This window comes from Corylus avellana, chromosome 1 (assembly GCF_965113065.1).
Source record: "Corylus avellana chromosome 1, dhCorAvel1.hap1.2, whole genome shotgun sequence".
NCBI lineage: Eukaryota > Viridiplantae > Streptophyta > Magnoliopsida > Fagales > Betulaceae > Corylus > Corylus avellana.
In genome coordinates, this window is record NC_142490.1 from 36,327,979 (window position 1) to 36,352,534 (window position 24,556).

The 24,556-nt window shown below is 35.2% G+C and overlaps 2 protein-coding genes and 2 pseudogenes across 2 annotated transcripts; all 4 read left to right on the forward strand.

Moving 5' to 3' along the window:
• Nucleotides 1-6,701: 6,701 nt before the first annotated feature.
• On the forward strand, nt 6,702-12,249 carry LOC132170583 (uncharacterized). The gene is made up of 4 exons (XM_059581604.2): nt 6,702-7,304; nt 8,189-8,260; nt 9,124-11,121; nt 11,791-12,249. The coding sequence occupies exons 1-4, from the start codon at nt 6,746-6,748 to the stop codon at nt 12,135-12,137; spliced, it is 2,976 nt and encodes a 991-aa protein (XP_059437587.2). The 5' UTR covers nt 6,702-6,745; the 3' UTR covers nt 12,138-12,249.
• A 1,486-nt stretch (nt 12,250-13,735) lies between these two features.
• Nucleotides 13,736-15,480, forward strand: LOC132170585 (UPF0481 protein At3g47200-like). Its single transcript, XM_059581606.2, has one exon. It carries the CDS (start codon nt 13,748-13,750, stop codon nt 15,224-15,226), a length of 1,479 nt encoding a protein of 492 aa, XP_059437589.2. The 5' UTR covers nt 13,736-13,747; the 3' UTR covers nt 15,227-15,480.
• Nucleotides 15,481-16,265: 785 nt separating this feature from the next.
• Nucleotides 16,266-18,224, forward strand: LOC132170586 (UPF0481 protein At3g47200-like; annotated as a pseudogene).
• A 325-nt stretch (nt 18,225-18,549) lies between these two features.
• On the forward strand, nt 18,550-19,719 carry LOC132172775 (UPF0481 protein At3g47200-like; annotated as a pseudogene).
• The last annotated feature ends 4,837 nt before the right edge of the window (nt 19,720-24,556 follow it).

Here is a 24,556-nt window from a genome sequence, read left to right on the forward strand (position 1 = left end):
GAAAAAAAAAAAAAAAAAAAAAGTTGGCTTATTTTAGGCCCAATACATAAAATAAGCCCAAATTTTTTTTTTTTTTTAAAAAAAAATAATTGGGCTTTTTTTAAAAAAAAATTATTGTGTCTACTGGGAAAATAGTAAAGAAACTCAAAATAGAATGGAAATTAAATACAAAATAATAAAGAGGGAAACTGAAGATAAAGAATAATAAAGTGAGAAATTGGAAATAAGGATTAATGGATGGTTCAGTCTTAGATACATAGCTATATCCACCACTATGGAATATCTTGCTCTTATTTCTTTATTAGGTTTACAATACAAAAGACTTCTATTTATTGAAGAATTTGGATAGGTAAAGATAAAGATAAGTATGATAATCAATTACCATCAAAATTATCCTATAAAGAATAATTACCTATTATAGAACCATATCTTATATTCTAGCATTCCCTCAAATTGAAGATGGAAGATTTTTAAAGCTTGGGTTTGAAAAATAAAAAATAAAAAATAAAATGTTTTTATTTTTTGTGATGGTGACAGGTGGCTAGTCTAATGCCATAAAGAAATTCCTAATATAATGGAAATTAAATACAAAAGTAGAATAAAAAGAGAAATTGAAGACGAGGATTTACGGATTGGTAGTTTAGTATATATTAGATTTGCCATAATGTTCATGGATGTTTGCTTGGTGCCGGAATTTGAAATAAACAAATAACAGCTTAATTAATTTATATACTAATTAAAATCAAAACTAATTTAGTACTATATATCATTTCATTAAATAAAATGGGAGCAAAGCAAACATCCATTTATCAATGGGAGCAAATAGGAGGCCCCTCATGAAACGATTATCTTTGTTTATATATAATTGGTTAAACTCTTTTTATTTATTTATTATTAAAGAAAAAACATTGGTAATACATTTCTCTAATATAAAAAATAGATGATATTTTAACAATTATTATGTCGGTCCCATCATAATCCTCTCCACCCACAAAGTAATATGTCACTTTGTTTTTTTTTTTTTTTTTTTTTTGTGAAATACATGGCTCACGTGTTGCACGGTTCATGCAATTTTTCCCAAAAAAATAAATAAATAAATAAATGATCTCATCATTGATTGTTCTAAAATTCACTTTTGCTTTGTTGAAAAATAGAAAAAGTCGAGCCATACAACAACCATGAATGATCATAGAAGATGTGAGGGACCATACTTTCAATATTTTTAGTCAAGATTCGAGTCTATTAACTGATCTGAGACTTAATAATTAGGTAGCAGAGTTTACACGTGCTAACAAAGGCTAAAGCAACAACTATAATTGAACTGAATTAATGAGTTAAGTCATGTATCAAAAATTTAAAATTAATTGAAAAAATTTCACAAATCCCAATGAACTTCTACGTGTTTTGAAAATATTTTTCAAAAGTTTAAAAACTCATATCAAATTTTTAATTTTTTTTCAATTACCTCATTCCGTTAGAATAAATCTTGTCAAAATTTTCAAAATACTAATATTTTTTTTATTACATAAAAATAAAATAAAATATTTTAAAGATTCAGGGGTTTATTTTTTTTATTAAAAAAAAAAAGATCTTTGCAATTTTTTTTATTAAAAAAATAGGGATATTTTGGAAATTTTGACAAAATTTAACGAAAAATCATAACAAAATGGGGTAATGAAAAGAAATTAAAAGTTCGATACTTTTAATTGAGAATTTTTAAATTTTGAGGGGTAGTGTCAAAACAAGTATAAGTTCATAAAGGTTTTATGAAGTTTCCTCAAATTCGTTTGTTTTATTTTATTTTGAGTATGACCCAAGTTCAAACTCTTCACAATACTAAATTATATATTGAAGGTTGGTTTATTTTATTTTCAAACAACCATAAACTTTTTTGCAAGTTGTATGAGTAGTAAACTTAATTTTTATTAAGATTATATTGTTAGAGTCAATTACATAAACTAATAGTTATTTATGAACTTAAAAAATTTCTATTCAACAACCTTGTATTTATAATATAATGGGAAAAATATAAAAAAAAGCCTTCCAAACTAATAATCGTTTGTAATAGAGCTCTACAATGTTTAAAAAGTATTAAAGTAGTCCATCAAACTAACAAATGTATCAAAATGGCCATTTATTTTTTTATATTCCTATAATACCCCTATTCTTTTAAAAAATAAAATAATTAAATAATTAAACAAAAACCAAACAATTTTTTAAAAAGAAAAAAAAAACAATGGGCGAATAAATAAATAAAAAATGTTTCTTAGAATAAATAAATAATTAGTCACTATCATTGGCATAAATTACAAATCAATTCATGTCGTATGAAAGTAAAATAAAAAATTCTTGAGATATTAAACAAAAAAAAAGAACAATTTAGTCCCCGGAGTCAAATTTCGTTATAAAATGTGACAAATACTATTAAATGTGATGTCAACACCAATAAAAATGACAACATGTGTCATTCTTAATATATATTAAACTATATATATAAAAAAAATAAAAATAAAAAGAAAGAAAGCTGCCCTTTTCCTTTTTTTTTTCTTTTTTTTTTTTTATAAAAAGTAAAATTAAATTTTTAGTTTTTTATTTTATTAATTTTTTTATTTTAGTTTTTAAAATAATAATGGTATTATTAGAATATAAAAAAACATGTGACCTTTTTCGACACACTTTGATAGTTTGATAGGCTACTTTAAAACATTTTTAACATCATGAGACTCTTTCAAAAACCGCAGTTAGTTTAGGGCGCTTTTTAATATTTTTCCTTAATATAATTATTTTACTATCTATATTATATCTCTTAACATCATCTACAAATTTAGACAATTCAGTCTCGAGCCCAAACACTCTCAAGCATTTTTCGGGGTAGTCCACCACAACTAAAAAAGAGATGAAGTGGTTGGGTTACTCTTGAACAATTTTGAGAGTCAACAACCCTCAACAAAGTTATAAGGGTGGTCCATATCGGATGTTTTAGAATGGCCAAACCACTGCACCCCAATTAGTTATAACTACTCTCAAGTCTCAAGCCTTTTATTTTTTTAAAAGAATTGATGATGTGTTTAAATCTTAGCCATTTAAATACTATAAACGATTGTGATTTGAGGAATTGCAAATTGTTGTAGTATCCTGAGGATTACACAAGATCATGATCCAAACAAGCCACACAAAAGAAATAAAAGGAGAAAACATGGAGGTAACGTTGAATTTGATTGAAGTCGACCCAAGTCTTGTTCAAGAAAAAGTAAGCAATACTTTTAATAATTAACGTCAATTATCTTCTCAGAAAAAGAAGATAGACAAATGTGTGACGTAGACTCTTGCATTATCCAATGGATAGGGATAGGAGACAACAATTAGTCTCATTCCGATCGATTGGGATAAAATAAATAGGAAAAGTTATATATACCGTTAAACTCTAATATACAGTTTTTATTTTTATTTTTTTCTAAGCAAATATGGGAAAACAGGGATTGGAAAATCATCAACGGGTTAGGCAACACAACAATACGCCCCAAAACATCCTCATCAGAGAAGGTAAACAAAAAATAAAAGAGAACGCATCAAATAAATGACGCGGCCCTATTGCTTATTGAGACAACCAAGAAACCTTGCCACCAAAAGAGAAACGGTTGAAAGTGCACGTGACATTTTTTTTCAATTAATTTTTATCAAATTTCGTCAATTGACTCAAGTTAGAGCGTTTACATCTCACTCAATAAATACTTCACTAAATAATCACCTTTTTCAATTTTAGCAATTCACTATTTTGAGGTACATATATATTTGACTAGTATTTTAGCTATCAATTTTTACTTTTTCATTTAAAATATTATTTATGAGAGAACAAGATTGGGTTTTTATTCTATTTTATTATAATTAGGTTATGTTATTGAGCTACAGTGCTCAACATTAGCTAGTCGGATGCATGTGGGCTCTTTTTGGCAAAATGGCTCAACAAAATAGAAAAGAATCAAAGATTGCTCTAACCCATACGAACATTTGAACAAATAAAGAAAAATATTGATAAATATATTCACTCCCTCTTAGTTCTGTTGACAAACCCTAGATTTTCAATGTTTCTAATCACATGTTCTAGGCCATCCAATTGTTATAATCTAACATTTTTCATTTCCCCTTCGTTAAGTTCCTCAATGGAGATTTGGTCACATGCCACCGGAGTCAAGTTACAAACATCTTTATGTTCTTTCATTTGCCATTTCTCATTCGATGTGGGATCGGTGAGTGGACCGGATCATCAAAGAAGGGAGAACAACTTACTCTTATGGAGTCTCTGGAGATCAAGAATATAGCATTGTTTGATAAGCAGTGGCGGAGCCACCTTATGACCTATGGGGGTTGTGGCCCCGACAAGCTTTTTAATTTTTATTTCTTTTTATAAGAAAAATTTTGAAAATGGCTACTATATATTTGTCATTAAAGAAGGAAAGAAAAAAACAAAAAAACTTGAAACAGAGGGCTTGCTTGCTCTTTTAAAAATCAGCATTTTTTTTTTTTTTCAATCACTCTAAAGCTTTTTATTGAATTATTGGTAATCATCTTCTTTTCTCTATTGAGTAAATAAGGCAAAAATAATATTTGTTTTGGTTGCATTTGCCGTCAAACACTATTTGCTTCTTAGAGAATATTATAAGATTTATATAAAATTAGCTTGTAGAAATTTTTGAGAGATATATGTTTAAAAAAAAGTTGGGAAGTGTTCATAATCAGATCAAAAAATTAAACACTTTAGCTATATATAATTTATTCCATGATTTTATATATATATATATATATATATATATATATACATATTTGTCTATCAATTTGGTTGTCTCTTATGTAATTATAATTTAACTTCAAAATTTTAAGTTCATGAATCACAACGTTAAAATTAAAAACTATCCATTCAAAAGAAAAGAAGTCGAAATTCCAAAAAAGTAATACACCGTTAGATTTTAATGACGGAACTTTAAATCTCAAAGAGTGCTCTCTTAAATATCTAAGGCTTGCAGCTAAATAACATCATTATAAAATTTTAGTTGTTGGAATTTAAGAGTTATAAGTGAAAAAACATTTATTTTCTATTTTAAATTATATTTATTATATTTTTAATTAAACCTCTATAATTATGAATTTTTGGCTCCGCCATTCAATCTTAAGAAAATAGCTTCCATGCGAAAGGAAAAGTGACGGTTCTTTTTGGAGAGAGAGCTGGCGATGAGGATGTCATCAACATAAATGAAGACATAAGTAGCGTATTGAGGAGTCTGACAGATGAACAGAAAAGAATCGGAGCGGGAGCCGACAAAGCGATGACTGAAGCGAGAGTGCCAAGCATGAGGTTGTTAGAAGCGTAGCCATTGGTGTTGACTAACTTTGCCTTGTTAGTTGTTACGAATGTTGCCTTGTTGAGGAATTGACCGTTGCTTGAGTTTCCACGTGGAGCCGACAAAGCGATGACTGAGGCGAGAGCGCCAAGCATGAGGTTGTTAGAAGCGTAGCCATTGGTGTTGACTAACTTTGCCTTGTTACGAATGTTGCCTTGTTGAGGAATTGACCGTTGCTTGAGTTTCCACGTGGAGCCGACAAAGCGATGACTGAGGCGAGAGTGCCAAGCATGAGGTTGTTAGAAGCCTAGCCATTGGTGTAAACTAACTTTGCCTTGTTAATGTTGCCTTGTTGAGGAATTGACCGTTGCTTGAGTTTCCACGTGGGAAGTATGTCCTTGTTCATTGTGTTTCTTCTTTAAGGAGCCCCTTTCCCCCTTGGTCCACGTGTTTGTTAAGTTTTCTTGCCTGTTTTACTTTAAAAATAAAAATAAAATTCTAATGTAAACTTTATAAAACCCTCATAAACTACCACTTACACAATTATCTAAGTTTAAAAACTTTTAATTAAGGGTATCAAACTTTCAATTTCTTTCATTACCTTGTTCCGTTAAGATTTTCTGTTAAATCTTGTTAAAATTCTCAAAATTACTTGCAAAGAGTTAGGTGTTTATTTTTTTATAAACAAAAACATATTTGCAATATTTTTGTATAAAAAAAAAATAGGGATATACCTGCAAAGAGTTAGGCGTTTATTTTTTTTATAAACAAAAACATATTTGCAATAGTTTTTTTATTAAAAAATATAGATATTTTAAAAATTTTGACAAAATTTAACGGAAATAAGTAATTGAAAGAAATTGAAATTTCGATATCCTAAATTGAGAGTTTTTTAACTTTAAGAAGTAATTTCAAAACCTATATATAGAAGTTGGAGAGGATTTTCTGAAATTTTCCAAAAAAAAAAAAAAACATACATATATATTTTCATGGAATCATCAAAAAAAAACTATATGATAAGACTTCTCTAAGCAATTAATGTAGTTTTATGAATTGATCCCACCAAAAACAGTATGCTCTTCGCTGTTCTAACTTCTAATCATCATCTGCCATTTTTAAGTGGACCATAAAAGTTAAAAAAGCCAAAGAAAGAAAAAGTAGTGGGCAATTATGTCACAACATGTTATTATTTTAATTTTAGAATCCTTTCCTATTGAGATAAGTTAATTCGAGGTTGATAGTCCTCCACCCCACCACCCCCCACCACCTTCTGTTTTTTTTTCTTCGTTCCTTTTTTTCTTGTTGACATGTCAGCAAAATTACTTGTTTAATTGCTCCATAATCCATTCATATATAATATATACATCCCCCACCCATAGTTAATTCTTCTCAACCTCCAAGAAGAACCCATGGAGATTTCTGCCTCCCTCATCTATTTTATGTTGTACTTGTTGGTGATGCTCCACTGTTATCTGGCTGCAGCAGTGAGAACCAACATCACCACAGACCAATCAGCTCTTCTTGTCCTCAAAGCCCACATCACCGATGACCCGAAGAAAATCCTGGCAACCAACTGGTCGTCAGCCGCCGGCTCCGCCTGCAACTGGGTTGGGATCACCTGCGACGCAAACCACCACAGAGTAACAGCCTTGAATCTCTCTTACATGGGTCTTAACGGAACCATTCCTCCACACCTGGGAAACCTCTCATTCCTGACACATTTATCCTTCAGAGCCAACCGTTTCCATGGCTCCCTGCCCGCCGAGTTGGCTTCTTTACGTGGGTTGCAAGTCATCAGCTTTGGAGAGAACAATCTCGATGGAGAGATACCATCATGGCTTGGGTTGTTGCCTAAGCTTGAAGAGTTGTATCTTTGTTGCAACAGTTTCAGGGGAACCATTCCGCCATCTCTGTTCAGCACTTCGTCGGAACTGCGAATAATCAATCTCGGTCAAAACATGCTTTCAGGTTCCACGCCGATCCACCCATCTACAGAAACTTCACTTTTTCATCGCATTTATAATTATCTAGTGTCAGAATTCCCAAAATATCCATATTCTTTTTAGGAAAAAAAGAAAAAAAGAAAAAAAAAATTGTAGGAATTACTTAAGATTTTTCGAAATTTGCTAAAATACACATGTTTGAATCTTTGAAATATATATATATATATATATATATATATATATATATAGGGGTATTTTGTAAATTTTGACAAGGCTAAATAGAAAATCCTAACGGTGGGGTAAATTGGAAAAAAAAAATTAAAATTAAAAAATTAAAAAATGAATACATTAAATTAAGAGTTTTTAAAGTTTATAGGAGTAATTGCAAAAACAGTGACAATACAAAGAGGTTGAGTGAAGTTTTCTCAAAGTTTATTTATCAAGTTGTTGGATCAACCAAGATTGGTTCAATGGTGTAAGAAAATTCTCAAAGTAGTTAGGTATACACTTATGGCATAGGTTTGAATTTCGTAATGAGAATCTTTATACATGATATGTGTAAATCACCTTGGTTTTTATTGATCCTTTGGATGGGCTGAGTCAAGTTATGACTCAGTCAAACTTGAGAGAGTATGTACAGTTCTCACCATCTAGACCCATCATGTACAGCGCCCAATGAGTAGACGCTACTATGGTCTTCTCCACCTACCCTTTCAGTTAGAAAAAAAAAAAAAAAAAAAAAAAGTTGTTAGTAGTAGCTGAATTTTATTTTTTGTAATTTTTTATTGAGATGATTAATAAAAAAGAAATTACAAATTTCATCATATTAATTTTCTTGACTTGACAATCCTTCACTAAAATGGACAGATTTAATTCATGGTTTACCATAAATTGTTGAAATATTTGCAGGATGGATACCACCAAGTTTAAGCAACTGCACTTCACTGAAGGAAATTAATTTGTTTGAAAACAACTTGACAGGTACGACCGTAACCCACTTCATCAGTTTAAATACTACTTCCCTCTTTGCCTAAACAATGATGGAAATCCTCAAAATGTAGCTCTACCACTACCAGGATGGTGTATATATATATCAAAAGAGTTTAATAATATTGTGGCAGCATGACACATCATAAACAATAGAATTGTGACACATGTCTTATTAAAATCAGTATTACACTAACGAAATATGTTAAGTTAGTAGACAAAATTTGACTGTAAGAAGTAAATTATTTTTTTGGTATACCGCTGAGTTCATTTTGATACCATAGGAAGATGAATGTAAATCAAGTAAACCATAGAGATTGATGTTGCATTTTTTTCCTAAAATCATTGTTTGTTGTTGGAACAAGTAGCTCATATTCTCTCAGGCATAGAGAGTAATACTGAAATACTAGTATGGTTGATTGAGTAGTCGGAGTGAATGGAGCGTAAGCATTGTCGAACCATATAAATCTATGTCTCGATTTTCTTTTACTCTCTCTTTTAGATTTTGTCTTATTCATCATTGTTGTGCACGGTGACAACATTTGTTAATATGAGTATATTAATACATATGTTGCGAATAAAACTTGATATTTATAGTTTAATATGATTGAATGAAAATATAATGATTTTTTGTTTAGTTTTTGTACGAGCGAAATTTTGAAAAATGTTTTCAATTGAAATCATTCTCCCGAAAAATGAATTCAGCTGGAAACATTTTCCAACTTACGCTGAAACAAATGGAGCTAACTTAAAACATTTGCCAGCAGAATAGATTTTACACCGAAACAAACACATATAAAAATATATGAAATATTGTAGTAGTTAAATAAGGTATGCATTCGTTGTAATTGTGGCAGGTGAAGTACCCTCTGATATTGGGAATCTCCCAAATTTGGTGAAATTGGATATCAACAACAACAGCTTAACTGGTGTCATCCCATACTCAATCTTCAATCACTCAACCATTAGAGTCATTTCTCTATATTTGAACTTTCTCTCAGGCCATCTTCCATCAGGCATAGGCAACTGGGTTCCAAATCTTGAGGTGCTTTACCTATGGGGCAATGAAATAGATGGAATAATCCCAAGCTCTATCTCAAATGCTTCCAAGCTCATTAAACTGGAGCTGGAGGAAAACTATTTCTCTGGCTCTATTCCTCATACCCTTGCCAATTTAAGGCATCTGGAGGTTCTCAACTTGGCCGGCAATTTGTTGACCAGAGAATCTGCAACTCTAGAATTGAGTTTTCTTTCATCTTTGACAAATTGCAGAAAGTTGACAAGGCTGATGCTTGCAGATAATCAACAACTGAATGGTACCCTTCCAATTTCCATAGGAAATTTCTCTGGATCCCTTCAGTACTTTTCAGCATTTGGCTGCAACATCAAGGGCACCATCCCAAAACAGATTGGTAATTTAAGCAACTTGCTAGTTCTGGCTCTACAAAACAATGAATTGGGTGGAGCTATTCCAAGTACAGTAAGGGGAATGAGAAGCCTCCAAGGTTTGTGTCTTCAGGGCAATAGGCTGCAAGGATCCATCCCAGATGTTATCTGTGATCTAAGTAATTTGGGTGAATTGTTTTTAAGTGGCAATGAGCTCTATGGATCATTACCAACATGCTGGAAAAGTCTTACTTCACTTCGAAAACTTTTCTTAGATGCCAACCATTTGACTTCCAAGATACCCCCATCCTTGTGGAGCCTTGGAGATCTTATGCAAGTAAACTTGTCTTTGAATTCTCTAAGCGGCCCTCTGCCTTCAGATATTGGAAATTTGAAGGTTGTAACACTTTTAGACTTGTCATGGAATCAATTATCAAGACAAATCCCTGCTGCCATTGGAGGCCTGCAAAATTTGGAAAGGCTCTCCTTAGCACATAACAAATTTCAAGGTCATATTCCTCAGTCATTTGGTCAGTCAATAAGCATGCAAGTGTTGGATCTATCCCATAACAATTTGTCAGGGGTGATTCCAGAGTCCCTAGAAAAACTCCATTGTCTCAAACACTTGGATGTGTCTTTCAACAGATTAGGTGGTGAAATTCCATCTGGAATGGATATTGCTATCTTCTCAGCTCAATCATTCATGGGGAATGAAGGGTTATGTGGTCCACCCCAATTTAAAGTTCCACCCTGCCAAGTTGTTGGACAGTCAAAGGCACACACTTCAGTTAAGCTTGCATATATTCTACCTGCTGTGATAGCAGCAATACTTGTGCTAATTCTCATACTTTTTCTGATAATAACCCTAAAAAGGAATGCAAAATCAGCAAGTCAAGAAGCTCCAACTCTAGCAACATGGAGAAGAATTTCATACCTAGAGCTTGAAAGGGCAACAGATAGATTTAGTGAAAGTAACTTGGTTGGGAAAGGGAGCTTTGGGTCTGTGTACAGAGGAACACTTTCAGATGGGATGAGTGTTGCAGTAAAGGTCTTTAATCTAGATATTCAAGGATCATTCAAGAGTTTTGATGCAGAATGCAAAGTATTACGCAGAATCCGTCACCGGAATCTTGTCAAAATCATCAGTTGCTGCAGCAACAACGATTTTAAAGCCTTAGTGTTAGAGTATATGCCGAATGGGAGTCTCAACAAGTGGCTGTATTCTCATACCTACTCCTTGGATATCCTACATAGAATGAACATAATGATAGATGTTGCATCATCATTGGAGTATCTCCATCATGGTTCTCATGTACCTGTTGTTCATTGTGATTTGAAGCCCAGCAACATTCTCCTCAATGATGATATGATTGCACATGTTGGTGACTTTGGGATTTCCAAACTCTTGGGTGATGGAGATTCTATGACCCAAACCATGACACTTGCCACTATTGGTTATATCGCACCAGGTAATGTTTCTTCACAACTAACGGTAAGAAAAACTTCACATTATCTCCTTGAGTTTCTATTAATTTTGCAATGTTTCTTCTAAGTTTAAAAACTCTCAATTTAGTAAATCGAATTTTCAATTTTTTACAATTTTACCCCTCTCGTTAGGGTTTGGGGTTAAACCAAATAGTAAAATGATAAAATGACCATTATACCCTTATTAAATTTATAAAATTACCCTTAAATAACAATTACATTTAAATAATGGTAATTTAGAGATTTCAACAGCCTTTGTTGGGATTTAATAGAAATTCCAAAACGGATGGGTGAGATTCAAATTATTTTAAAGTTCGATATACTAAATTGAGAGTTTTTGAACTTCGGGAAGACGTTGCAAAAGTGAGAAAAGTTCACAGAATTTAAATGAAGTTTTCCTTAACATTTAATTTGGAGTTTCATAGAATCACTCATAATGCCTACCCACTCTATGTGAGACTAGGGTGCTACAATATCTCCCTTAAAATTCTAATGTCCTTGTTAGAAACACATCATGCAGAAAGTTTCTTTGATACAATTTATAAAATGACCAAATATTTCTAAATTTTAAATTGATAGAAAATTATAAATTTAATCATTTAATTAATATTTAACATTTATCTTTTAGCACTAAATTTTAATCAAACCTGCAGAGTATGGATCACAAGGGATCATTTCCACAAGCGGCGATGTTTACAGTTACGGTATTTTGTTGATGGAAACTTTCACGGGAAAGAAGCCCACCGATGAAATGTTTAGCGGAGAAATGAGCCTAAAACGCTGGGTAAAAGAGTCATTGCCACATGCAGTAATTAAAGTTGTAGATGGTAACTTACTACAGAAAAACGACCGGCGTTTTGATGCTAAGCAGGATTGCATATTTTCCATTATGAGACTGGCCATGGATTGCTCAGCAGAGGCACCAGAAAAGAGGATGCAAATGAGAGATGTCGTAAAAACACTCAAAAACATCAAAATGAAGTTTGTTGATGGGGATTGACAACATGAAAATTTGTCTTTGGTTTTGTGTTAGGCCCTCAGCAGACCATTAAGGATGTTTGAGTGCTTTAGTACTTGTGAATTAATCAAAGATTACTTGTGAAACAAAAAAAAAAAAAAAGTGTAATCAGCCTTCATCAAAGATTAAGTTGTTCAAAAAGTTGTTTGTGGCTAGAATGAATCAACCAATGTTGTACTAAATAGTATTCCTTAGGTAAATAATTCCCACTATATGCAGGATTGAGATCCTCTCCACCTAAGGAGAAATTTGAGATTCTCGAATTGTTAATTGCAGTCCTTTATTTTAATTTAATAGTCTATAAAATGCTAGCTGCTTTTATATAACCGAAGTATTAAATGCTGACTTTTGTTTTATTGAGATTTAAATGATTTTATAGACCATTAAATTTAAAATAAACGGTCGTCATTAACAATTGAAAAATCTCTAATTTCTTCCAAATTAGAGGAGATCCGAATCCCTATATACATACTCAAGTTAATCTTCCTTAAAGTTGATGAAGAAGAACTCATTATTACACAAAGAGAAATGATTTAGTGTAATAAAAAAATTATTTTTTGTTCATAAAAGTTTTAGATGACAACAGATCAAAAACTCTATCTATAGTTACTGGAGTTCTACCTATTGATGGGCTTGTAATTTCTTGTCACTTAAGAGATTTTTTTGTGTTAAATAATACAGTACAATAAAACCTTAACCACGTGCAAAGAGAGCGTAAACCCACGCCCCCCTCAATCAAGGAACTCTACACCGTTTCTTTTGATTTTTTTGATCTCTTGTCCTCCCGCAAACGCGTAGTAAAAGTCAGAAAGTACTGCAAACTGCTGTCGTCATCTCGGAAGTATTCATCTGCATCATAACAGCGAAAGTGCGGGAGAATAAATGAAAATCCTGGCAACTGGCAACTGGCAAGAAGCTTCTTTTTCCATGTGCCTTATTAATTACCCCATTTAAAAAAATAAATACAAGTTCAAATAATGAAGATCATAGTAGGGGTACTTGAAATGCATGCAGGCTCACCCTTCTTTTGGTTGAGCCACTCTTAAACCACCCTAAACTCTAGGGGTGGGTTGCAGGCCTGCCCTAACCATCCAAAGGTGCGACCTTTTTTCTTAAAAAAAAAAAAAAAAAAAAAAAATTTGAAATTAAATTAATAAAAAATTATTACGCTGATGTGGCAAAACAATGAGTTTTGATTAGAACTAACGGACGTTACAAAAATCTAACGGTAGGAATTCTATTGGCATTTTAATTAACTCAGAGAATAAATTTTCGAAAAAAAAACAAACTTGAGAATATTTTAATTTTAACGAATTGACTCAGTGACTTATTATACATTTACCCTACTAAATAGAAATATAAGTACAATAAAAGTCATGAAAAAAAAAAAAAAAAAATTCCATTTCACTTTAAACCGTATAAAAAAATAAAAAATAAATAAAAAAAGGTTTGGTTTATAAGAAGTTTCCTATGCCCCTTATATTTTATAGACTAAAAGAAGACTCTTAACATCAAACGTTGTCTTGGCACACTATTTAAGTCAACGTTCGAAGCATAAGCAATTGTCTATCTTTCTTTCCTCATCTGCTCTCATGGGGAACAATAGACTTACAAGGTTGCTCTTCCAGCAAATAGCCAGAAAACAATGGCATCCTCCTGCAGATACAAGAACAGGTGCTTTTCATGGAAGGCCATATTCAAGTAATTCACTCAAAGAGGCTTTGAAACCTGAGATTCCAGAAGAGATTTCCAGCTCTGCAGTCTGCATTTACAAGGTCCCAGATATCATGCGCCGGGTGCAAAGAAAGGCATATGAACCCAATGTCATCTCAATCGGTCCGTACCACCATGGCGTAGAGCGCCTGGAAGCCATGGAAAAGCTCAAACTGAAATTCGTTCGCCGCCTTTTTGACCAGAGTGGACTCGAATTAGATCTTGTGAAGAATGCGTTGGGAAAGCTGGAGGAAGAAGCTCGGATTTGCTACTCGGAGGAAAAGGAAATCCGGCTTGAAAAAGACGAATTTGTGGAGATGATGCTCGTCGATGGCTGCTTTGTTGTTGAGCTTCTTAGAGAGGTGTGGCGGCGTGAGTCCGAACACCAAATACCTTTCATCCAAAGGTGGATGCTGCCCATTTTCCGTCGAGATCTGATAATGCTTGAAAACCAGCTCCCATTCTTTGTTCTGTCGGAATTGTTTGAAATCACAAGTAAAAATACTACGCCGCCGCCGCCGCAGCCGCCATGTTTGCAAAAGCTTGCGCTTCACTTCTTTAATCCTCTGCTGCAAAGAGATTTTGACACAACACCGCCGAAGATCGTAGCAACCGGTGAAGGAAGTACCGGAGCAAGGCACTTTCTCGACCTTTTCCGGTCGACCATTCTCCCGGTGACGCCGGCGAGACGGAAACAGCCCAACATGATCCGTTCAACAACGGAGCTGAAAGAAGCTGGTGTCAAAATACAGAGAGCAAAACATTCGCAGCTGCTCGATGTAACGTACGAGGAAGGGGTGCTGAAGATCCCTCCTCTGTACATCGACGATTACAAAGGTACTCTGTTTCGAAACATGATGGCATTCGAAAAATGCCACCGCCATTGCCACCCAGACGTCACCACCTACATGTTCTTCTTCGATGGACTCATCAACTCAGCAAAGGACGTGGGGCTTCTCCATTACAACGAAGTGCTTCAGCATTCTTTGGGAAGTAACAGAGAGGTTGCTAAACTTGTGAGCACCATTTGCAGGGAAATTGATCGGGTTGCAGACGAGTCGTACTTGTACATGGTGGCGGATGACGCCAATTCTTACTTTGCTTCCATTTATGCCAAGTTTCGAGCAGGATTGGTGCGCCACTATTTCAGCAGCTGGCTGGTGGGATTCTCAACGATGGGTGCAATATTTGCTCTGTACCTGACCCTTGTTCAGACTGCATCTGGGATTGCTAGTGCCATCGAACCCCTGGGAAAAGGTGACTTCGGATCATATATAAAAGATTCAGTGTTGCTCCCTTTCACTGGTAAGCCCAGCTCCAGAGGTGGTTCAACAACCGGAGAAGATGAATCCCTGTAGCTGTAGGAAGTTTTGGTATTTTATGCATTTCTGATTTATTGTAGATTTATGGAGTTGAAGGGCCTGCTTGTATTTAGTCTACAAGTCAATTTGGCTAATAAATATGTTAAATATAGAGAAACTTTGGGTAGTTTCTCTTCCAATTCCCTGCTTCCCTACAATGGAAATACTTTTCCCCTAGGCTTGGCTTGTGTTGCTTTGTTTACTCCCTTTGCAACTGACTTGCAAACTTGCTTGGTGCAATTCTACTTTTTTCCTGCCTTTCAGCTTAGAAAAAGATGTCTGACCAATATGCATAGTTGCCTTAGCCTTTAATATGCGTTCCGCTACAGTCAGCTCATTCATCAATTCAGACCAAGTATAGTTATTAATGGCTGAAATAGCTTGGGAGGGGAATTAGTCAAACCTTAATATGGGAATTAGCTATATGCTATGTTGTGCTCACCTCTGCCGTCAATCCTTTATGAGACTCAGCAGAATGCCATGATACACAATGTGTAGTGACCATGAACATTTCAACAACCGTGTTTGATCACATTCTTACTTACCTGTTAGGTTATTCCATATCAGTTGTAGAAGAGGCTCGTGATTAATTTATAAGTGTGAAGAAAAACTTTATATCTTGAGCTAGTTTAGGTTGAAAGTGACTCAAGACCATTCAACACTGGTACCAGAGCCAAAGTTCTACCAACAAGTCCCAGTCTAATAATTCATGGGAGAAATAGATTGTCTCTGCTCCGATGAGGGCCCGATGGGTGAGTGTGAGATTGTTAGAGGTAATTCCACATCGGTTGTGGAATGGACTGGTGGTCAGTTTATAAGTGTGAGGAAAAACCTCACTTCTTGAGCTAACTTTTGGAAATGAGAGAAGCTCAAGACCACTCAACACTACCAAACCATGGTGACCCGAGAACTCGCTGGCTACTTGAATAAAACAAATAAAAAGAACATTAAACAAAGAAGGATGCCACCGGGTATGAAGAATCCATGAACCAGAAGAAGAAGAAGAAATAAATTAATTAATCAAGGATGCCTCCAACACAATTTTATATTACACAATCAGAAATAAAGATTTCAGATGAAAAACATGTGACCTTATATTTAATCAGTTTATAAGAACAACTTGCGAAGAGCAATATGCAAAGACAGCATAACCCACGCCCTCAATCAAGCTACTCTGCTCTGCTTCTTTCGTTTTCTCTGTGTTTTTTGGTTTCTTTTCCTCACGCAAACGCCTAGTACAAGTCAATCATCCATTAAGTACTGCAAATATTATGTCATTTCGGAAATATGCATCAGCATCCTAAGAAAGAATTGACACAATTAGAGTAAAAAAAGACTAACATCAAACATTGACTTGGTGCAGCTGCCCTATTTATGTCAACGATGATTAAAGTTCTACTCCAAACAAGAGCAATTGTCTACCTTTCTTTCCTCGTTGCTAATGGGGAACACTAGACTTACAAGGTTGCTCTTGCAGCAAATAAGCAGAAAAACATGGCATGCTGTCGCTAAAAGTACAAGAACAGGGGCTCTTCATGGAAGGCTCTACTCAAGTAATTCAATGAAAGGGGTTTTGAAGCCCGAGTTTCCAGAAGAGAGCAGCTCTGCAGTCTGCATTTACAAGGTCCCAGATATTATGCGACTGGTGCAAAGAAAGGCTTATGACCCCAACGTCATCTCAATCGGTCCATACCACCACGGAGTAGCGCGCCTACAAGACATGGAGAAACTCAAACTGAATTTTTTTCACCGCCTTTTCGACCCGATTGGAGAAAATGGAGTCAAATTAGATTTTGTGAAGAATGCCCTGGGAAAACTGGAGAAAGAAGCTCGGATTTGCTACTCGGAGGAAAAGGAAATCCGACTTGGAAAAGACGAATTTGTGGAGATGATGCTCGTTGATGGCTGCTTTGTTGTTGAGCTTCTTAGAGAGGTGTGGCAGCATAAATCCGGACGCCAAATACCTTTCATCCAAAGGTGGATGCTGCCCAATTTTCGTCGTGATCTGATAATGCTTGAAAACCAACTCCCATTCTTTGTTCTGTCGGAATTGCTTCAAATCACAAGTAAAAGTACTACACCGCCGCTGCCATGTTTGCAAAAGCTTGCCCTTCACTTCTTCAATCCCCTGTTGCAGAGAGACTTGGATACTACTACACCCCTGAAGAGCATAGCGGCTGAAGGAATGGAGCCAAGGCACTTTCTCGACCTTTTCCGGTCGACCATTCTCCCAGTGACGCTGGTGAGACGGAAACAGCCCAACATGATCCGTTCAACAACGGAGCTGAAAGAAGCCGGTGTCAAAATACAGAGAGCAAAACATTCGCAGCTGCTCGATGTAACGTACGAGGAAGGGGTGCTGAAGATCCCTCCTCTGTACATCGACGATTACAAAGGTACTCTGTTTCGAAACATGATGGCATTCGAAAAATGCCATTGCCATTGCTAGTACTACCCAGACGTCACAACCTACATGTTCTTCTTCGATGGACTCATCAACTCAGCCAAGGACGTGGGGCTTCTCCATTACAATGAAGTTCTTCACCATTCTCTTGGTAGCTATAAAGAGGTTGCCAAACATGTGAGCACCATGTGCAAGGAGATTGATAGGGTTGTAGACGAGTCATACTTGTACATGGTGGCGAATGACACCAACTCTTACTTCGCTTCCATTTACGCCAAGATTCGAGCAGGATTGGTGCGCCACTACTTCAGCAGCTGGCTGGTGGGCTTCTCAACTGTGGGTGCAATATTTGTTCTGTACCTCACCCTTGTTCAGACTGCCTCTGGAATTGCTGGTGCCCTGGATGCCCTGCAAAAAGTCAACTTTGGATCATATCTGAAAGACTCCATGTTACTCCCTTTCTCTGGTAAGCCCTGCTCCAGAAGTGATTCAACAGCCGGAGGAGATGAATCCCTCTAGTGGGTGATTGAAGGACTTGCTTGTACGTAGTTTAAAAGTCAATTTGGGAAATAAATATGTTAAATGTAGGGAATAAAAATTATTTTCATCTCTTTATCTTCTTCTGTCTTTGTTAGAATATTGAGTGTGTTTTTAGCCCTCTTGATTTCCACTTACGGTGGTGAGAAAAGAAAATGGCAAATGGAATGATTCCATTTCAATTTTTCAAATGCCTTTGATCATCAAAGACAACTATGATCATTGGTGTATCCATACCTTATGAAGGCAATCTAATTAATTGGGATCACAAGATTTATGGGAGATCATTGACAAAAGGTTATAAAAGGAGCCAGGAGGTGGAGAACGAAGATTCCATATCCAACTCAAAAGTAGTCTGTACAAGCCACTTGAAAAACTGATGGAAAGGCTAATGCAACTACTTCAAAGCAAACTTGGGAGATTCTTCAAAACTCTTATCAATGAGTTGGAAGTGAAGAAGGTTCACCTTCAAACTTTGCGAGATGGGTTTAAAGCCTTTCTTATGAAAGAAATAATCTTATAATGAGTTGGAAGTGAAGAAAGTTCGTCGATGGCTGCTTTGTTGTTGAGCTTCTTAGAGAGGTGTGGCGGCGTGAATCCGAACACCAAATACCTTTCATTCAAAGGTGGATGCTGCCCATTTTCCGTCGAGATCTGATAATGCTTGAAAACCAGTTCCCATTCTTTGTTCTGTCGGAATTGTTTGAAATCACAAGTAAAAATGCTACGCCGCCGCCGCCGCCGCAGCGGCCATGTTTGCAAAAGCTTGCGCTTCACTTCTTTAATCCTCTGCTGCAAAGAGATTTTGACACAACACCGCCGAAGATCGTAGCAACCGGTGAAGGAACTGGAGCAAGGCACTTTCTCGACCTTTTCCGGTCGACCATTCTTCCGGTGACGCCGGCGAGACGGAAACAGCCCAACATGATCCGTTCAACAACGCAGCTGAAAGAAGCCGGTGTCAAAATACAGAGAGCAAAACATTCGCAGTTGCTCGATGTAACGTACGAGGAAGGGGTGCTGAAGATCCCTCCTCTGTACATCGACGATTACAAGGGTACTCTGTTTCGAAACATGATGGCATTCGAAAAATGCCACCGCCATTGCCACCCAGATGTCACAACCTACATGTTCTTCTTTGATGGACTCATCAACTCAGCAAAGGACGTGGGCCTTCTCCATTACAACGAAGTTCTTCAACATTCATTGGGAAGTAACAGAGAGGTTGCTAAACATGTGAGCACCATTTGCAGGGAAATTGATCGGGTTGCAGACGAGTCGTACTTGTACATGGTGGCGGATGATGCCAATTCTTGCTTTGCTCCCGTTTATGCAAAGATTCGAGAAGGATTGGTGCACCACTATTTCAGCAGCTGGCGTGGGATTCTCAACGATGGGTGCAATATTTGCTCTGTATCTCACCCTAGTTCAGACTGCATCTGGGATTGCCGGTGCCCTGCAACCCTTCTGAAAAGTTGACTTTGGATCATATATAAAAGATTCAGTGTTGCTCCCTTTCTCTGGTAAGCCCTGCTCCAGAGGTGATTGAACAGCCGGAGAAGATGAATCCCTGTTAGGAAGTTTTGGTATTTTATGCATTTCTGATTTACTGTAGATTTATGGAGTTGAAGGGGTTGTTTGCAAGTCTAGAAGTCAATTTGGCTAATATATATGTTAATAATTATTTGGGTTAAATACAGGTTTAATTTTTTTATTTTTTGACCTTTAAAATTTATTTTTTTATCATAAGATGCCTCTAGTTTGCCTAGAGACAGTCCCTCCGTTAAAATTCGATCCAAAATTTGACAGAACGCCACGTCAGCACCAACTACTGTTCGACACGTGTCCATATAATTAATTAATTAAAGAGAAATGTTACACATCCTAAATTTTCTTCCCAAAAGTTGATTCCCAAATGATGTGTCACCATTCCATAAATTGGTGACACACTTCTCAAAATAATAACTTTAATGAGATGTTGACACATCATTTGAAAATTAACTTTTGAGAAAAAAATTTGAAATGTGTAACACTACTCTTAATTAAAATAAATATTTTTTTTAAAAAAAAATTAAATACATGAAAAATTATTTTTAAAAAAAAAAATTGGGGATTTTGAGTTTTAAAAGTTGGGAATTTTTTTGACTGTTAAAAATACTTTTAAGCTACTCAAATCCAATCTCAAACAGGCCTTAAATCAAAAAGTACTTTAAAACAAAAGCTCTATTTTTAAGCTACTGTCAAATGTTTTTTTTGGCCATTTTCAAAGTTTGTTTGGAATTATGTTTGAGAAGTTTTTGGTCAAAAGCTTTATTTTTAAGCTTTACCAAAAGTGTGTTTTAGTCATTTTTAAAGCTTTTTAGATTTTTAAAAGTGCCTTTAATTTTTTAACTAAACGAGTATTTTTTTTTTCTTCAAACAGACTTTTTGAGTTTTAAAAGCACTTTTAAGCCTCTCAAATGCCTAAATAGGCCATTAGGCTTTTTAGATCTTTAAAAGCGCTTTTAATTTTTTTATCAAACGAGTACTTTTTTTAAAAAAAAAAAAACGGACTTTTTGAGTGTTAAAAGTACTTTTAAACCCTTCAAACGCATCCTAAACAAGCCCTAAGTATAATCATTAATGGCTGAAATCACTTGGAAGGAGAATTAGTCAAACTTTAATATGGGAATTAGGTATATGCTATGTTGTGCTCACCTCTATTGCCAATCCTCTATAAGATCCATTACTGTGCCAAGCTACACAATGTGTAATCACCATGAACATTTCAACGGCCGTGTTTGATCACATCCTTACCTAGAAAGCCATGATGTCTCTTCTTCTCCCATAAGTCAACTCATTGGCTTGATTTATAGTTGAAAAGATCTTACCTGTGATGTAGCACCCTAGGGGAGTGAGGCAGTCCCTTGGGCCCCCAGATTAATAAGGCCAAAAAAAATAAAAAATTTTGCCCAAAAACATTTTTTAATAATTTTTTTTTTTTAATTAGGCTAATTTTTTTTTTTTTTTTCATAAAAACTCAAGGCCTCCAATCATGATAGGTAATTAATTTTTTGGTGAGTTTTGTTTGAAACAAAAGTGTATCAAAGCATCAAGTAAATGAGTTACCACCGCGATATATTACTGTTTACTTTTGACCGCATGAACGCGGCTCGTGATTGTAATTTACTGTTTATGCTTTTGCTCAGCCTATATAACGGGCTCCCCTCCCCTATTGTAAGGCAGAAGTTATTTGAGAGGTTCCTTGAGACACTCTATCCTCCAGCCATTCCCCTTCAGATTCTTCTTCTTCTTTCTTGTCCATTACTTCAGTAAGTCCTAACGCTTACTCCTGTAAAGGTTTTATCATATAATCTATAACGATTATCTGTTTTCTTTGATTCAAATTTATCAACTGTTTTAATTTCAGTTGTTTATTTTGATTATACAATTGTCATACCGCCATCTTGGTCGGTTCTACTGCTTTGATTTTCAACTGCTTATTTTCTGCATCTATTATCACCTCCCCTCATCCCCTGCATCTATATGCATACTGCGCTTTCACCCTCCCCCCTTACCGTGCCAAATATTCTCAAAAGGAACGAGATCGTATCAAGGTCAAATGGGCCGAGACTATGATCGAGTCCCAGACTCACATTTTATTTTTTGATTTTCTTCAAAAACATTTTCCGGACGAAAATGATTTGAACGTTGTCAAAAAAAAGTTTGTCAAAGAGGATAAATCTGTCATCAGATCTTCCCATCCTCCTACTGAAAATACTCTTCTTGATGTCAACAATATGGTTGTTAAGTGTTCCCCTTTCAAAACTCATGATAAGGACCCTACCACTAACGATAGGAGAATCATCGAGCAAAACAATTTTGTTTCCCAATCTCTTCATATCATAGGACAACAGTTAGATCGGATTGAAGAAAAACTCCCCTCTTCTTCCTCTGATTTGAAGTTTTCCTCTGTCCCCCCAAAAATTGAAAAACCACTGATTTCTCTCCCTGATTTAAAGAAATCTCCTGGTTTAAAAACCACTTCTCAGAAGAACACTGAGAAAGTGAACAAATTGCTTGCAGAACTGACTGAGTTAAAGACGACTCGAGCCAGTACCTCTGGTCAGAATTTTGCCATGGAAAAAGCTTTTTCATCTGATTCTGAATCTTCTGCTGATTCCACTGATTCTGACATCAAAGTTCTTGAACAAAACTTTGGCAAGATTGAAATGGAGCCAAAACTCCAAAGGATCTTTGACGGATCTAGAACTTTCAATCAGACAAAGAATTTTTATCCAAAACCTACCCCTCTTGATTTACAATTTGAGGAAAGGTTTTTGCAAACTCAATTTTCTGTTTCTGCTGATAAGCTGTATGAATGGAACATTGATGGCTTGTCTGAGCAAGAACTGCTCAACAAGATGAATCATATGGCCATGGTTGCTAATGCCTACATCTCAAACCACAGTAAAAGCCAGACTGATATTGTGGATTTACTTGCTACTGGTTTTTCTGGAACTCTTCGAAATTGGTGGGATAATTATCTCACTGAAGATAAAAGAAACCAGATCAGGAAAGCAGTAAAATGTGATGAAGAATGTATACCCATTTTCAATGAGGACGTTGGCATGGGTGAACCTGATGGTGTTAACACCTTGATTTATACAATTATCAAGAATTTTGTTGGAACTCCTTCCAACATTACTTCTCGTATTTCTGATTATTTGAACAATCTTCGATGCCCTACTATGTCTGATTATAGATGGTATCAAGATGTTTTTCTTTCCCGTGTTATGATGAGGTCTGATAGCCAAAAACCTTATTGGAAAGAAAAGTTTATTGATGGATTGCCTTCATTATTTGCTCACAAGGTTAAAGATGAATTGATCAGTACTGACACTGGTCTTATTCATTTTGAAAGATTAACCTATGGAGATTTATTCTCCACAGTGAAAAAACTTGGTATTAAGATGTGCATCGATCAAAAAATGATCAGACAGCAGCTTAAGAACGCCAAGAAAGCTAAATATGAAATGGGAAATTTCTGCGAACAATTTGGTTTGCCTCCTATTGCTCCTTCAAAGAAGCATAAGAAGAAAACCAGAAAAGATTTCGTGAAATCTTCCCCTCCATATTACAACAGAGCCAAGACAAGAAAATTTAATAAACCTAAATTTTCTAAAACTCCCAAACGGAGTAAAAGCTCTAAGTTTGAAAAATATTTTTCAAAAGATAAATGTTTCAATTGTGGAGAAGCAGGACACCATGCTGACAAGTGCCCTAAACCTCCCAAAAAGATTAAACAAGAGATTAATGCTTTAAACATCAAGGACGATGAAAAGCAAAAAATCTTTCGAATTTTCCAAAACAATGGTTTTTCTGATTATTCTTCAAATGATGATCTTCCATCCTCTTCGGATTCTGATTATCATTCTGATTCTTCTGTTTATGAAAATTGTTATAAATTTGAGAACTGTGCCGGTTCTTGCTGCAACACAAAAACTTGTTCAATGATGTCCAAATCAGAAGAACAAGAAGATTTGCTTTTAACTTTGATTTCAAAAATTGATAATCCTGAGTTAAAAGAAGAGTATCTTAAAAAACTTAAGAAACTCATGTTAAAAGATTTTGAAAAACCAGCTACTTCCAAAATCTCTCTTGAAGACACTTTGAAACGTTTTTCAAATCCGAAAAACAAAGTGCTTACTGTCTCAGATTTGCAGCTTGAGATTAGTAAAATCAAGAAAGATATTGTGAATTTGCAAACTGACTTGCAAACTGTTAAAGCTGAGAACAAAGAGTTACAACAGCAGCTTCTGCTGTTAAATCTCAACAAATGTTTTCCAGAAAGTGCTTCCAGTAACGAAGACACTAAAAAATCTGAGCATGATGATGAGGCTGAATCCACCCGTAAACCTCTCTCTGATGAGATTAAGGTTGTCAGTATGATTAGCAAAATTGTTCCTCCCAAATGGTATTCAAAAGTTCATATCCGTATTTCTGATGAATATGCTTTTGATGTTATTACTTTAATTGATTCTGGTTCTGACTTGAATTGCATTCAAGAAGATTTTGTCCCCAAAAAATATTTTGAACCTTCCACTCAAAGATTAAATTCTGCTAGTGGAAACAAGTTGCATATCAAATATGAACTCAGTAACGTTCATGTTTGTCAAAATGATGTTCATTTTCATACTACAGCTGTTCTTGTTAAAAATATGAAAGAAAAAGTAATTCTTGGCATGCCTTTTCTTTCTTTGCTTTATCCATTTTCTGTTGATGAAATTGGTGTTTCAACTGTCAAGTTTGGTTCTGATATTCAGTTCCAATTTGTTTCCAAATTTGAGATTGATATTAATAGGTTGATTAATAGGTTTTCAGGATTAGAGTCTGATGAGTACCCT

Excerpts from the sequence above, each read along its gene's own strand:
- LOC132170585 (XM_059581606.2), top strand. The coding sequence starts at position 13,748 with ATGGGGAACAATAGACTTACAAGGTTGCTCTTCCAGCAAATAGCCAGA.
- LOC132170583 (XM_059581604.2), top strand. The coding sequence starts at position 6,746 with ATGGAGATTTCTGCCTCCCTCATCTATTTTATGTTGTACTTGTTGGTG. Across the intron at positions 7,305-8,188 it reads CGGTCAAAACATGCTTTCAG|GATGGATACCACCAAGTTTA; the intron begins GTTCCACGCCGA and ends AAATATTTGCAG. Across the intron at positions 8,261-9,123 it reads GTTTGAAAACAACTTGACAG|GTGAAGTACCCTCTGATATT; the intron begins GTACGACCGTAA and ends TAATTGTGGCAG.